This window comes from Anopheles marshallii, chromosome 2, assembly GCF_943734725.1.
Source record: "Anopheles marshallii chromosome 2, idAnoMarsDA_429_01, whole genome shotgun sequence".
Lineage (NCBI taxonomy): Eukaryota > Metazoa > Arthropoda > Insecta > Diptera > Culicidae > Anopheles > Anopheles marshallii.
Genome location: NC_071326.1, coordinates 24,486,270 through 24,500,742, shown reverse-complemented (window position 1 = coordinate 24,500,742; position 14,473 = coordinate 24,486,270). Strand labels below are relative to the sequence as shown.

At 44.8% G+C, this 14,473-nt stretch overlaps 4 protein-coding genes across 4 annotated transcripts; 1 reads left to right on the top strand and 3 right to left on the bottom strand.

Annotated features, from left to right (window-relative positions):
* Nucleotides 1–1,024: 1,024 nt before the first annotated feature.
* On the bottom strand, nucleotides 1,025–2,535 carry LOC128718902 (serine protease grass). The gene is made up of 3 exons (XM_053812517.1): nucleotides 2,487–2,535; nucleotides 2,066–2,406; nucleotides 1,025–1,996 (listed from the first exon to the last, which is right to left on the bottom strand). Exons 1-3 carry the CDS (start codon nucleotides 2,533–2,535, stop codon nucleotides 1,025–1,027), a joined length of 1,362 nt encoding a protein of 453 aa, XP_053668492.1.
* A 3,220-nt stretch (nucleotides 2,536–5,755) lies between these two features.
* Nucleotides 5,756–6,724, bottom strand: LOC128717380 (CLIP domain-containing serine protease HP8-like). The gene has a single exon (XM_053811436.1). The coding sequence runs from the start codon at nucleotides 6,722–6,724 to the stop codon at nucleotides 5,756–5,758; it is 969 nt and encodes a 322-aa protein (XP_053667411.1).
* Nucleotides 6,725–8,699: 1,975 nt separating this feature from the next.
* Nucleotides 8,700–9,352, bottom strand: LOC128717364 (uncharacterized). Its single transcript, XM_053811435.1, has 2 exons — nucleotides 8,891–9,352; nucleotides 8,700–8,822 (listed from the first exon to the last, which is right to left on the bottom strand). Exons 1-2 carry the CDS (start codon nucleotides 9,350–9,352, stop codon nucleotides 8,700–8,702), a joined length of 585 nt encoding a protein of 194 aa, XP_053667410.1.
* Nucleotides 9,353–10,231: 879 nt separating this feature from the next.
* On the top strand, nucleotides 10,232–11,976 carry LOC128708231 (broad-complex core protein isoforms 1/2/3/4/5-like). The gene is made up of 5 exons (XM_053803191.1): nucleotides 10,232–10,447; nucleotides 10,516–10,689; nucleotides 10,769–10,955; nucleotides 11,015–11,161; nucleotides 11,243–11,976. The coding sequence occupies exons 1-5, from the start codon at nucleotides 10,232–10,234 to the stop codon at nucleotides 11,974–11,976; spliced, it is 1,458 nt and encodes a 485-aa protein (XP_053659166.1).
* The last annotated feature ends 2,497 nt before the right edge of the window (nucleotides 11,977–14,473 follow it).

Sequence of the window (14,473 nt, the reverse complement as noted above, 5' to 3'; positions counted from 1 at the left end):
TCAGTTCACAAACAATAAAAAATCTTTAAATTCAAATCATTGAAGTCATTTAAACTAAAAGAGAAGCTACCAAGTTACCATTTCAAGTCAGTTTCACCTATCATTATTTCACTTTTTCGGCGGTGCGGCCAGACGAATGCAACAATCTGTGTATCGATTTTTGCGTTCCGGATTTGATAATGCGAACCATCGCTAATGGAACGTTTGATACAATATACGATTGAAAAGTTAATGAAATTTATGGAATAGTCAAAGTTATTCGGATGTCATTGCATTGCGAAAAATATCGGCGGAATATCACAACATGTTGGTGTGCCAAAATGAATGCATCGCAGTGTAGTCGTTCCAACGCTGCACAGCAGTTGCGCTGAGCAAAGTAAATAATTTAAGTCCGTCGCAAGTTGTTGACGATACGGATTTGTAAGTGTGTGTGTGTGTGTCGAGAGCCTTGCACCGTTGCAAACCGTAGCCCCCGGAAGTTACCCTAGAGTTTTATAGAATAACGGCTTCAATGAACTTCTTCATCCAATACTTTTTCTATCACCTATACAAAATCCGATTTGTTGAGTGATGGCGTTCGCCTACGTAAAGCCAGCAGCGCACCGCCGTATGCGATGCGTCGCCGGTGCGTTGTGTACGTTCTCTCGATGTATAAGTTATCAAAACATATTAACGCATGCAGTTGTCACGGTTACGGCGTGACACGGTTTGTCTCACACGCTTCCATGGCAATACAGCGAAGGCAAACTTGGGAGGAAAAATTCATCATCGTCCGGCACATGTTGGACGGAACAGTTCAGTTAAAACTGCAACGTATTATTCGCATGGCCAGACCAGATCTCATGCGGAGATTCCACGAGTGAAGACAAACGATCTGTTTATTAGTCCCACTATGGGATGTTCATATTTTATTTTGTGCTGAACTTATATTGTCCTATTGGAATGCGTATAAAACTATGAGCATTTTAACCCGTCATTGTATGACCTGTACCTGTTGGTCACCACTTCACAACCGCACATCAATTTATATGTCCATTTGGTCAAGAATCCAATCCATGACATAACCCACCAGTACACCTCTGCTCGGACGGTCTGGTTTGGAGCAGTACTCCGTTCCATCGCTTATGATGCCGTACTGCACAAAGCGACTTCGAAATTCACCGAATTTACTGAGCGCCTGGTACGGTCCGCCGGAATCACCAGGACAGTGATTGTGGTGTTCCAACCCACCGACACAGACCATATGGTCATTGTTGCATTTTATATCATTTTTTGTGACATTTTCCGTCAGCACCCGTGTGTCCGCTTTCAGCAGCACGGTCGACAGTTTATTTTTCTGCGTTTGTCCCCACCCAACAATGGCGACCTTCAATGGCAAATACATGCGGAGGGACGAAAAAACAGGCAAACAGATCGTCTGCACGTAATCGCCATCCACTGTGGCCGATTTAGCCAATTGCAGTAGTCCTACGTCGATTGATGGGTGCTTAAATGTGTACAAAATGTTTATCTCCTGCACATCATTCTTTTCCCGCCAATCGTGTACGCCAAGCTGAACTTTTACAAGTTTCCTTTTGATACAGTGCTTGGCAGTGAGTACGTACCGTGGATGAATCAGCGTGCCACTGCACAACCCGTTGTGCTGGTAAACCAGCTTCACCATCCACGGGAATTCCCCGCGCTGTGTGACGATACCGTTTTGAATTTTATTAACTGACCCAGCCGTCCCGCACAACGCTTGATCCAGTTTGGCTGCGTTCGGGTGCGAGATCAAGCTGTTGGGGTGTCTCGGTGGTGCGCAGCAAACTTGATCATTATTGGTGTTCGCAACTGATTGTTGAGGATCGCTGCAAAGCATTCGCGGTACCGAAGATCCCGCAACACCGCTCTTACTCTTACAGGTGGGAAATGCAGATGTGGTTGATAATTTTGGTCCTTCCTGATCACACAACATTTTGTTCCCGGTACAGTTATCATCTGTACAGCAGAAGTATTTCTGAAAAAAAAAAACGCAAGCAGGTATTGAATACAAATAACATCTCTGCAGCCGTGGGTGCTTACAAACCTTCTGATTGTGTACGTAGCAAAGATTCTGTTCGACGGCACGCATCAAACTTTTCTCGGTGAACGAGACTAGATTGTGACATCGCTCGCGCTGCACACAGGCACCCGTTTTATTATTCAGTTGGCATTCGATGTTGAACCTCGGGCAGCAAATGTGAGTCTTTTTGTATAGCTGTTCTTCCGGTTGACAGATCTTGCTGAGTAGCTGCTTGTAGAAGGTACGATTGTTTAAATGCTCATTTTTCTCGACACGTTTGTTTGCCGGCGAACAGTGCCGAATCGGCACACATCGTTCGTCTGGTAGACTACAACCGCTTTGTAAATCATCCGCCGCGTAACCTCCTGTGTGGGGCAATCGAAAGTATTATAGCACAAGCGATATTAACACGTGCCGCTGTTAAGGCAGTGCCAGAAGAACTTACCAATGGCGATAACAGTGACGATCAGCGGGAAAAAATACGCCGAAACCATTGTTGCTTCCTTTCTGCACAACTGCACGCACTCGAAGTTTAAGATCAACTGAATGTGAATGTCGCCCAGCCAGTATAACCGGGGGAACTCGATCGCGGTTGGGGATTTTTCTCGCTGATAGGAAGATCGCACGCACATTCATGCGGTTCGTAAAGATTCGCAAGTTATTCGACTTGATGTGTAGGACCGTTCCGATCGATGAAAGGCTTGCGCGAAGGTGGTTGTAACGTGAAACATCCATTACTTCTGTGGTCGTGTAGTGTTCTTTTTCGGGGGAAGTTTGACGATCGGAATTTCTAGCCGGGATGCATTCGTGCAGCAGAGCAAAAAACAGAAAATACATATTCCCTTGAAAGATGACCAGTCGGAGAATGAATCGGTGCTTGCTTGCTTGCTGAACGCAAAGTCTTGGTGCATACTACACGACCATTTATCCTATTTCATAAAGGGAGAAATGCGATCAATTGTGACATATTGTCAATGCGGATTTTTGAAATACCCGAACCTGGTCCTTCCAGCTTTCGCAATGCTTTATCACCAGATAGAAAAAGTGTTTTTTTAAACGCAATTGTTTAATGTTGTCAATCGCAAAAGAGCAGTGAAAAAATCGAACTTAAGATTAACTTGGCTGTTACAGTACATTTAATGACTGATAGTGAGAACCCATGGCTCAAGACAAGGAGCGTAATACACTCTACAGCACGCATGGTTTCGAGTTGGGTTCTTCCAACATACTTATCACGATCGCACGGACATGATGCAGATTCTTGCGATTCACACAGAATCACACTCAACAATGTATAGAGCTGTGAGGCGAATAGTAACAAATCGTTTCTGATTTCCTTCAGCATGCATTGAATAATCTCTAGCAAAAAGCAAATCAGGAACATTTCGCTATCTGACGTACAACACTGGGACATTCCCTGCAGGTTGCGTTTCCCGAGCCGACCAACATGAGTCACGCTTTCATACTAACCATATGAAAAACGACTCCAAACTTAAAGCCGGCCGACTGCATATATTTTTGAAGTCGGTTTCATAACAGGTTCCGAACTATATACCAGGCTCTCCCTAAGCCGAATTTACCATTCTGGAGTCGGTCCCGAGCTAAGAGCTGAAGAACCGACTCCGACTTCGATATGGAACCACATGCTAACACATGCAGACTCTCAAACCAGATGCGCTCAGATACGCAGATCAGCTGCGATAGTACAGTATAGTAAAATAAAGGTAAGCAAATTAAAGGATGAAATAGCAAGCAATAAGGAAATCTCTCTGGCCAGCAGTAGCGCTTCTGGTAGACATCAATAGAGAAGATCTTGTACGAAGGCGTGAGGAAACAGGAAAGGGGAATGGGACGAAAACAGAACTGGGCGATCTGCAAGTTCGGCAAGGGGGCTGGCAATGGTGATAGACTAGACTAAAGAATCAGTGGGCTTCGGAGGACACTCAACCGAGCATCAATCTTCGTTACGTGCCAGCGCAGGGAAGCGATCGATTAGAAATGTCCATCTGTCAATGTAAAAGATCGCTGGGACGACTGCGGGGGACCAAATTTCCGAACAGTACTGCAGCCGTATCTGTCTGCTGGAGGATCTGTCCGTGATAAAATCCGCCTGGGAAGGTGAAAATTCGTTGAAGCGATAGAAAAAATCTACTGTTAGAATCGCTGATGGATGTTTGGATAGAATTCCAGGATGCAACCGCCGTTCAGAAATCTAGGTAAATTAACATACATTCGGAATCCTTTGTGCTTACGAAAAAGACTATCAATAAAAAAGAAGGAGAAAAGGACGGAGAGGATTAGGGTTGAGGAAACTTTACTATATAAGGACCATTACTTGATAATATGAATATTAATATATTAATATTATTCAACTATTATCAGTTTTACTCCTTGGCGTAATGTAGTCCCTCGCTAGTAGACGTGATAATGCTCAACGTTCGTTCATATGCAAACTGCTTGTTGGAGAGATAGACTCACCTGAACTGTTAGCCCTTATAAAGATATTACCGACTACTTAGACTATAAGACGAGCGCATATAGCGATAATTGATAATAAATCAGAACCCAACCGAGGATTACCGCCATTATACATCGGCTAATGGCGGATAGGATAAGGATTTGGGAACAGGAGTAACTACCAGATGAGAGAAAGCGGGGTTGTTGTTGATTATTGTGTACAGAGGTTTTGGATCTCCTGGGTCACTTTCACCTCTGGAGGAAGCTGGGTGTCATACACCCAGTGTACAAAGAGGGTAACAGGCTTAACTGTGCCCACTTTCGAGCTATCACAGTTCTAAATCTACGGCGATGTGCGGAGCGACCACCGGACAGGTACGCCTAAATCTGTCCGTGACAGGGTTCGCCTGAGGATCAGAATGTCAGTTGACGGTGACAATCTTGAGGCGGTAGAGGAGTTCTTCTACCTTGGAACAATCGTAACTCCAGCAAACAACCAAAGCAACGAAATCCAAAGGGCATTGTGATGGGGAATTGTGCCTACTACGGGCTCCACAAAATTTATTATTTAAATTCACATGCAGTATTTATACCAATACAAGATATTGAATATTTCCGAAACAATCTGAAATGTCACGCTGGTCTCTAATGCCATGAGTGCCATGGACGATACTGGCGGACTGGCGACACTGGTCGCCATGCACCATTGCTGTTTGGTAGCGCACACATACGATACGATGATTGGCACACTTGTTAGGGATGCTAGGCGTATGCCCTACCAAGGCAGTGTTCGACAGCCGTTACGTGTAGCTCCAGCTGTTGGACATTTGATGCTGCCGGGAGCAGCGCTGGACCAGATTTCCTAGAAACGGGTTGATGGCCTGGGTATATCGCCATGTACTCCAAGTTATTCGGTTTACGAGATTTCCATGTGTTCAAATTCATTGTCGGCAGGCTATCTATTCTGGTGCTGAAAAGCTTCTGAACATATCTTACTACAAATTTCTGCAATGTTTAGGCTACGACAATGGTTTCAAAACTAAACTCATTAAAAGAGATGATCATAATGTCGGAGTTCACTGTACACTCAACAACATAAGCTGTGAAGCGAAGTGTAAGATATTGCATCTGAGCTCCATCAGCAAGGTTTGGATAATAGACTATAGCTGAACAAATACCTCGAACTCTATATCTGTAAGCTTTTTAATTTTTCCATTGCTGTTTTAACACCGATGTTCATTCATTAGTTCATTCCGTTTATATCTCCATTTGATCAAGTATCCAATCCAACACATAACCCACTAGTATACCTCTGCTCGGGTAGTCTGGATGGGAGCAGTAGACCGTTCCATCCCTTATGATGCCGTACTGCACAACGCGTTCTCCAGGATGTCTTCCGAATTTACTGAGCGCCTGGTACGGTCCGCCGGAATCGCCCGGACAGTGATTGCGGTGTTGCACCCCTCCGACACATATGATATAAGCGTTGTCGCATTCTTCATTATTTCTTATTACTGCTGTTTCCGCTTTCAGCAGTACGTCCGACAATCTGTTCATCTCCGTGTTTCCCCACCCAGTAATGGTGAGCGAGGGCGGGAAATACATGCGGAGACGCGAAAAAATCGGCAAACAGATCGTCCGCACGAAATCACCATCCACTGTGGCCGATTTAGCCAATCGCAATAGTCCTACATCGTACAGGTGGTACTTAAATACTTCCATCACATTAATCTCCTGCACTTCCGGGGACTCTTCCCGAAGATCGTGTACGCCAAGCTGAACTTTTACGAGTTGCGGTTTGATACAGTGCTGGGCGGTGAGGACGTACCGTGGATGAATCAGCGTACCACTACACACGTAATCGCCGCGGTAAACCAGCTTCGCCATCCACGGGAATTCCCCGCGCTGCACGATCGTACCGTTTTGAATTTTATCCTCTACCGCAACCGTACCGCACAACGATTGAGACAGTTTGGCTGCGTTCGGATGCGAGATTAAGCGTTCGGTGCTCGGTGGTATACAGCACACTGGACTAGCATCATCCGTAGCACCTTCCTTTTCTTCTGATTGATCGCTACAAAGTATCCGCGGTACGAAGAATCCCTCGTCACCGCTGCTACTCTCACAGTTGGGAAATGCAGATGTGGGTTGTTCGGTTGCAAAGGAAAAGCAAATGTGTTGGGCGATACCGGCGACGATCAATGGTAACAGATAAATTGTAACCATTTTTGTTTCTGATGCGCACAACTGCACGGCAGCGACGTTAAAGATCGACTGAACATCAGTGTACAGACAATGTGTAGAAAAGGGCCTGATCTGCACATACAGTGCGTGGGTGTGAGATTACTCGCACATACTACGAGGCATGCGGAAGTAAGTGTACTAGTAAAGTGAGATTTCTAATCGAGACGCAAGCTGAATGGTGAATTAGTGCTGAGACAAAAATGCATTAGTTTTGGGTGGTAGGTGGTGGACACCTGAGTGTCCGAGAATTCCAAGGATTCGAGTTTCAGAAGTAACATGTACGGTTATGGTAATGATTTGTCAAAATCGCTTTATCAAAAGCTGGTAGTATAAAGTATGTATGTCCCCGTTGACATTTGTGAAAGTACGAGCAAAAACACAACTTAAGGCGGCCGTCGGAGACTTAGTAGCTGATAGCGAAACCCAATTGCGATTCAGACTGAAGACAAACAAAACGGGGTCAACAGAACGCGCGTACTTATCATACCCATACTCTGATTCCTGTGGAAAAGAATTACGCTCAGCAAAGTATGATTTTATTAAGCTCTCCAACAACAACCCATCGTACATATAGCATCAACTATGTTATCCACAAATGTAATATAACAATGAGGAGAGTCAAAGCAGGCGGACCCATTAAATGCTTAATATCGCGCTGTGCACAACAAGAAAAAATCGCAATAAAATTCGACTGCTAATATTGTTGAGCTCCCTAACATGTTTTTTTTTAAAGAAATTTCCGTAAAAATATGTTAAATAATAATTAAATGCTGTTTCGAACTACGTTTATAAGCATTATAAGCAGTGTTTAGTACGGAGTATCCCGGAGATAAATCTAGAGAAATCTGGAAACTATTATTTTTAAATGCTTGGACTTTGGTAATCCGCTTGTTCCGACCAATTTATCACGAGGCATGGCACCCCCTCTAACATGCAGGTAGGTTAAAAGCGTCGCCCTATACTTCAGTCATACAGCTTCCTTCTTGGTATTCTTCTCGGCGGCCGCCGTCTAACTCCGCCACCGTTAGATCTTCCATTCCCGCAAGATACAAAGTGTTAATATGTCTCTCTGTAAATGTCTGGGTACAGTCGTGATGAGTTCTCTGGAGCGCACCTAAGGTTTCGATCTGTTTCCAGCTAGTGTGATTCCGTTCCCGATTCCGGAGAAAAAGAACCGCCAGTTCCGTCCAGAACCATTTGGCATCGACCAGAACCGTCAGAATCATTCGGAATGGTCCGTAATCTCCCGGAACCGTTGGAATCGTCACGATCATATAGAAACGTAGGAAGCATCGGAATTGCCCGGAATCATTAGAACCGTCGCAATCATAAGCAGCTTCCGGCAGTGTCGGAATTGTAGCCGGAGTTCTAGCACTAGATTAGAAGACTATATGATAAACGCTTGGTTTTTAAAGTTGTGTGGTGTTTAGTAGAATCGAAAATCTGTTGAAAAAGATTCACTTTAATTCGATACCGGTTCCAGACTAATTGCACCTAACTTCCAGAACTAGTTCCGAAAATGTTTGAAATCGTTCGGCTCCAGCTCCAGCATTTTGTCGATTTTACACATCTCTAGGATACGGGAAAACCCAACCCTGGGTGGCTATGGCTAAATTGAGCGCAGGGAGATTTGTTCTCCATGTTAGAGGTGTTCGGTATTCTTTGTCACCTTGGCACCCTTCCAGACATCACATAACTGCGGTGCGAAAGCTCTCAGTCGAGACAAGGGGTTGGGGAAATAAGTCTTACAGCCATTGATCTATAACACCGCACTAAATGGAAACCATAAGGACCTAGTTTACTGGAACACTCATCTAAATCTTATTATACACTTCTATAGGCATTTGCAAACCTCGTTTGGCAGTTTTCATATTAGTGTTACGGAGAAATGTATTACCCCTCCGGTGACAGCCATTTATTGCTAAACTTATTCTAATTTATTGAGTTGTTCCTAAATTCATTTTATAAATTCATTTTGTGTCGAAGTTTTCTTCGGCTTTCTTTTGTTCCTGTCTTTCGATCCGTGCAGCAAAAAGCTCAACGTTGGACGTGGAGACATCGAGGCCCCAAGGTTTTGCATCTGTCGATCGTTGAAACTATTTGTTATGGGAAACGGTACGGTGCGTAGTGATTTTTCACGGTACTTACCTCATGCGTAACTGCTGGTCGTGTGACTTGCGGCGACTGCGTAAGGATCGGATCCATCTGGTTGGCAATCGCCGTGGAACCGTGCTCGTTCTGCTCGGACAAGACGCACGTTCTCGTGCTTATTCTGGGCGTTTCTCCATTCCCGGACAGTGTCGCATTGAGCTGGTAGGCCTCACCACGCGTCCCACGATAAGTTAAACCACCCAGATTACCTTTACCTGCCGTTAAAATTCGTTGTGACGTTTCCGATTTGCAGTAGTATTCGTAGAATTGTTCCAGCCGAATGATACACTGGCTGCAGATGGTCACCGGCAACGTATCAGCATGTGTAATTGTTAATGGCAAACAGACCCGTATCTTCGTAAGTAATAGCTTCCGTTGCGCGTATTCACTGAACAAGGATACCTGTAGCTCATCGTTGGAAAGGCAAATCCGGCAGATCGGTACGTTTGGAACGGACATTTTGGTGGAATAATAATTTTGTTTTTACTGCGTTGAGAACTGTCAGTTGAAGTCAAATCTGCTCGACTCGTTTCAAGCTGCTCGAGTTTAGATCCACGGTTTCGTTGGAAAGATTAAATATTTGTTCCGTTAATTTCTTAAACGATTATAATAGAAAATACATCAAAACGCAGCAAAATCATTTGTTCCCTGCACACCACTAATCTTCACATCAAAAGGCGCATATATTTAACAATTTTCTACTCAAACTGCTTCACACGCTGCACCACCGAGGGTCCACGCCGCGGCTGCTCGAAACGGCACCGAACGCACTCTTAATGCACGGACAGCATCGGTCGCACTGCTAATGACAGTTAATTGTCAATTTTACAAAAATACATACGAAAAAAGAGACTAATTACTTTTAATGGTTTAATTCGTCGAAGAAATGCTGTTTCTAGCATCGCTGCCGTACCAGTTTGAAGGTGTCTTTCGGCTGAAAATCGATGGTCAGTGGACGGTGTGAAAAGTGGCGAAAATTCCTCGACGAAAAGCTACCGCCCTGCAGTTGCATCGCGCTTTGCAGTACGCGATAAATGGTGTAATGAAAAAACGGCAAACGCTCATCCCCAAGGAATAACAATTGCCACCGACAGGCAGATGGATATGCGCCAGCTCTAACTTTCTTGGCCGGGCGGTTAGCTAGCTGTGTGTCGTTTGTGGTCAGATTCATTTGATTCATATCAAACATTAGGGGCAGTAGCTAGTTGTGTGGCCCGTTGCAGCCTTCGGGCGCAAACCAAAGTGGTGAAGGTAGTGTTTACTTATCAGCATCAGCATCGAAACGTAAGTGAAGGCAATAACAACAAACCCACATTGTGTACCGTGCGATCCAGCAGAATGTCGACCGGATTGGGGGAAAAATCGTTTGTCAACAACGACGAACTGTTCTACCTGAAGTGGAACAACTTCCAGAAAAATGTCAGCACCCAGTTCGAAAAGCTGCGTGAAGATGACGATCTAGTAGACATTACGTTCGCATGCGAGGGCCGAATGCTTACGGCGCACAAGCTGGTACTGTTTGCTTGCAGCCCTTACTTCAAGGAACTGCTAAAGGTAGCATTCGTATGTCGAAACACTAGTTCCACGCCGAGTGTCTAACACATTAATTTTGCGATTTGTAGAAAAATCCATCCCCGCATCCCGTATTTTTCATGAACGATGTGAAGTACGATGTGTTGAAGGCCATTCTGCAGTACATGTACCTCGGTGAGGTACACATCACCAACGAAAATCTAAAGGAGTTCATCAAGACGGCTGAAGGGCTACAAATTCGTGGCCTGAGTAAAGAGAATAATGTAAGTAGTGGCATATTTGCCGTGCATGGCATATGTTTACCGCTCCAGAATCGTTTTCATGCTCTTCTTCTATCCGCAGGGTGATTTGATCATACCATCGCATCAGGACGTACTGCGCCGGGACGAGAAAAACGATCAAATGCTCGATGAATTTTGCCGGAAGCGTGCTGGCATTGAGGAACTACAATCATCGACCGTACTGAACATCAAGCGCGTTAAAACGGTGGCAGACGGTTCGATGACAGCCAGCGGTCAGGACGGGAATGGTAAGTGCGTGTACGTGCGGCAATAGTAAGGAGATATGAAATGCTCATTGTTCTCGCAGTGGACGTAGAACCGAAAGTGGAAATGGTCGAATACTTGGACAGTGAAGCGGGTGCCCACCAATCGCCAACGTACTGCAGTATGGAACCGTACGCGGATAAAAACAATCCACGCACCGCCATGGGCCATCTTGGGGCAATCAATAACGGTATGTGTGTCCAAGCGGCTATTCCTTTCGTTCTGAGTTCTATTCTTGGGTAATGTGACTGAATGGATTGTACTGTTTTAGTAGCGGGCTTCACACAAACCGGTCCCGCATCAGTATCCGGAGCGGGAACTAATCAACCCGGTGGCTCCGGCGGCCACAGCCATAATGTGCACGAGTACAAATCGGAAGATGATAGCAGTTGGATGGAGAAATCGCTCGACAACATTTCCGTCAACTCGGAGCAAAGCATGAAGTACAATAGTGGTGGTGGTGGGGGTGGCAGTGGTGGCAGCGGAGGTAGCAGTGGCAACGGTGACAAAAACAAGGGACGCAGCAGTCGAAATAGCAACCGGTCCACGGATGACAAAGCGAACTGTTTAACGCCTCGCTGCTGTCCCGTGTGTTCGCGGCTTTACTCGAACGTGTCCAATCTGCGACAGCACATGCGATTAATACACAACCCGACCGCCGTCTGTTGCCCCATCTGCCAGAAACACTTCAACTCCGAACTCTACCTGAAGCGACACTACTCATCGATACATTCGATCAATCCTAATAGCACCGGAGACGGTGAGCTTGTAGATACAAAGCCCCCAACGTCGCAACTACAGCAGCAGCAACAACAGCAAGCACCCCCACAACAACAACAGCAAGCTCCTCCGCCAACGCAACAGCAGCAGCAGCAGCAGCAGCAGCAGCAGGCCCAACAGCAGCAGCAACCTCAACAACAGCAAGCACCCGCACCAACCGCAAACACGTGGAATCCCTACCATCACCACGACGCCTCACAGTTGGTGAATCCTTTTATCAAGTAATCGCTGCTACGTTAACAGGGCGCACGCCAAAAGTCATGTGCTGCCTTCCTCCGCAGCTAACTGTTGCCCCACCACTACCACTACTTCTCTACTACGGGATGACAAATTCTGCCCTTGCTGCCATGCTGGGCTATCTGTTCCTGTGTTTTGTTGGTATTGGCGAAGGACCTGCTACGAGTGTACCTAATCCGCATTGGTCACTTCTCTCACTGTCATACACACTAACTGGATGGAAAAAGTTCATACGCCAACGTGCTGTGTATAGAACTGCCACACACACCACCACCAAAAAGCCGAACCGTTACACACTGTTTAGGTTGAGGAGGTGGTCATAAAATGTAAGCGACCTGTTACAAACTCTCCTGGACATAATTTAATATACGTGCAATATGGGAATCTTTTTTTTTACGTGAAAACAAGCATCATTGCATCGCGATCCAGTATCACGTGAAGCAGACATGTCAAACATACGGTGAGAGGACTTTCGAGACTAAGAATAACAAAAAACTTCGTCTCCAGATGAACCCCAGATGTAATGGCGTAGAAAATGATTCACAGGAAGATTCCCACGTTCAGTCCGACCTACTAGCCAAAATGAGTTTGACAGTACTGGTGTAAAGTAGAATAGCCTCAAAACCATCACACCCACTAAACGGAAGACACGTGGTGGCAGCTGTTTCGATTTGGTGGCGATGTAATTTAAACGTGTTATTTCCGTCGGCCAATTTTTAACAAAAATGAACGTAATAGCGAAATGCAGTTCGGCAATGATCGCCAATCGAATCCCATCGGTAAAACTTGAAAACGACCTACCAAGATCAGCCAACGCATCCGTTAAGCATTTTTGGCAGATGGTAGCCGTGTCGCAGGATCGACTAGCAACAGTGGAAAATAGGGGAGATTTGCACAAATGCACAAAGAAGCAAAGCGAGAATGTTTCATTTTAATTCCGTTATCCATTTCGGTTGATTTTAACTTTCGATAGATTGGTAAGGGTTTAAGTTATGCTTACAGTGACATGAATGATACGTACAAAACAAAATGGGAAACGTTATGAAACGTGCATAGGTTTTTAACGCTAGTTTTTACAACGCCAACATTGCATAATTAGCTCAAATGGAGAATAAAGGTAGCAAAAGCTATCTTTTCTAAGCTGGTACCATCCAAATGCTGTTGTAAAGGGTAGCAGAGTTGCAGCAGTTATTATCCACTGGATGTATCTAAACTTTAACTGGTACCGTGTACTTACGCGTTCACTTGAAACGAGTACGCCCGACATTGTGTATTCTTTGCCTTTGCTCTGTGTCAATCTATATTGGGACATTTCCGGGCTTTGTTTAGGAAGAACTAGCCTAATAGTGATACATGATTAAAAACTGTTCCCAGTGGTACTTTTACTATGCTGCTACTGTGGCATGTGCATTGATAAAACTATGCGTAATTTATAGGGCCTTTCAAATAGTTTAATTCAGAGGTGTCAAACATGTCGATCCATAGGACGATCCTTGAATCAGGTTCGTCGTGCGAGAATTTCGTCTGTTGTACGGAAGAACCCGAAAGCACGGAAGTGATGTGACCCGCAAGAAGGTTTATACCACGCGAATCAAAATGGTGCTTAACATCACTGGTTCCAGCCGAGTTTGACTACACGTTCGATCTGTGTCTCGCCTGCGATCATGCATCCCATAGACAGGACTGACCTAACTAGGAAGCCAAGCCAATATCGACAAATCGATGGTAAAGCCAAATAACACAAGAAGCGAGGAAAACCATATGAAAAGGAGAATGCAAAAAAAAGTACATGAAAACAATCTGTCCTATAGTGTAAACGTGTAGTAGAGTTTCGGTATAAGCAACATCACGTACGTCGCAAAAGGAAACAATAATACACGTACAAATGTAAACCTAGGCGAATGCTTTCAGTTGAGTTTTCACATCGTTTGCAATGACGAAAAGGGACGGGGTCGCAGATGCGGACAGGATGAACCGGAAGAGGAAGGAATGCTTCGCGTAAAATCATGTTTAATATGTTGCTTCCGTAATTTATGTTACATAGCGTACTACTCACCCACATTTTAGCCTGATTATTGTACATACATACATATAGAGTATTGATATAACAGTAACAATTATCGGTAATGATGACGTTGAATTGGGCGTATAAATAAAGCAAAAGTGAAAACAGTGTACGTACAACGATCTGCTTCAATGAGTTTATGAGCAAATACTTAAATAGATATCCAACATCGGATTACAAAGCAGAGCATCAGCATGTTTTCGAACGGATTGTCACCATCATGTATCGGTTGATTATGGACGTATGAGAATTGGAGCAGCTTCTACTGAAGAAATGGAAGCTGGCTAGAAAAAAAAGAAAAAAGGAAGAAATGAAAGTTGGAAGCTAACCCAACTCCTATTCCGTTACGCCCCTGCAAAATATGTGCCACCGTATATCAAAGCTTGGGGTTGGACTAGTCCCAAGGCCATGACAGCTATC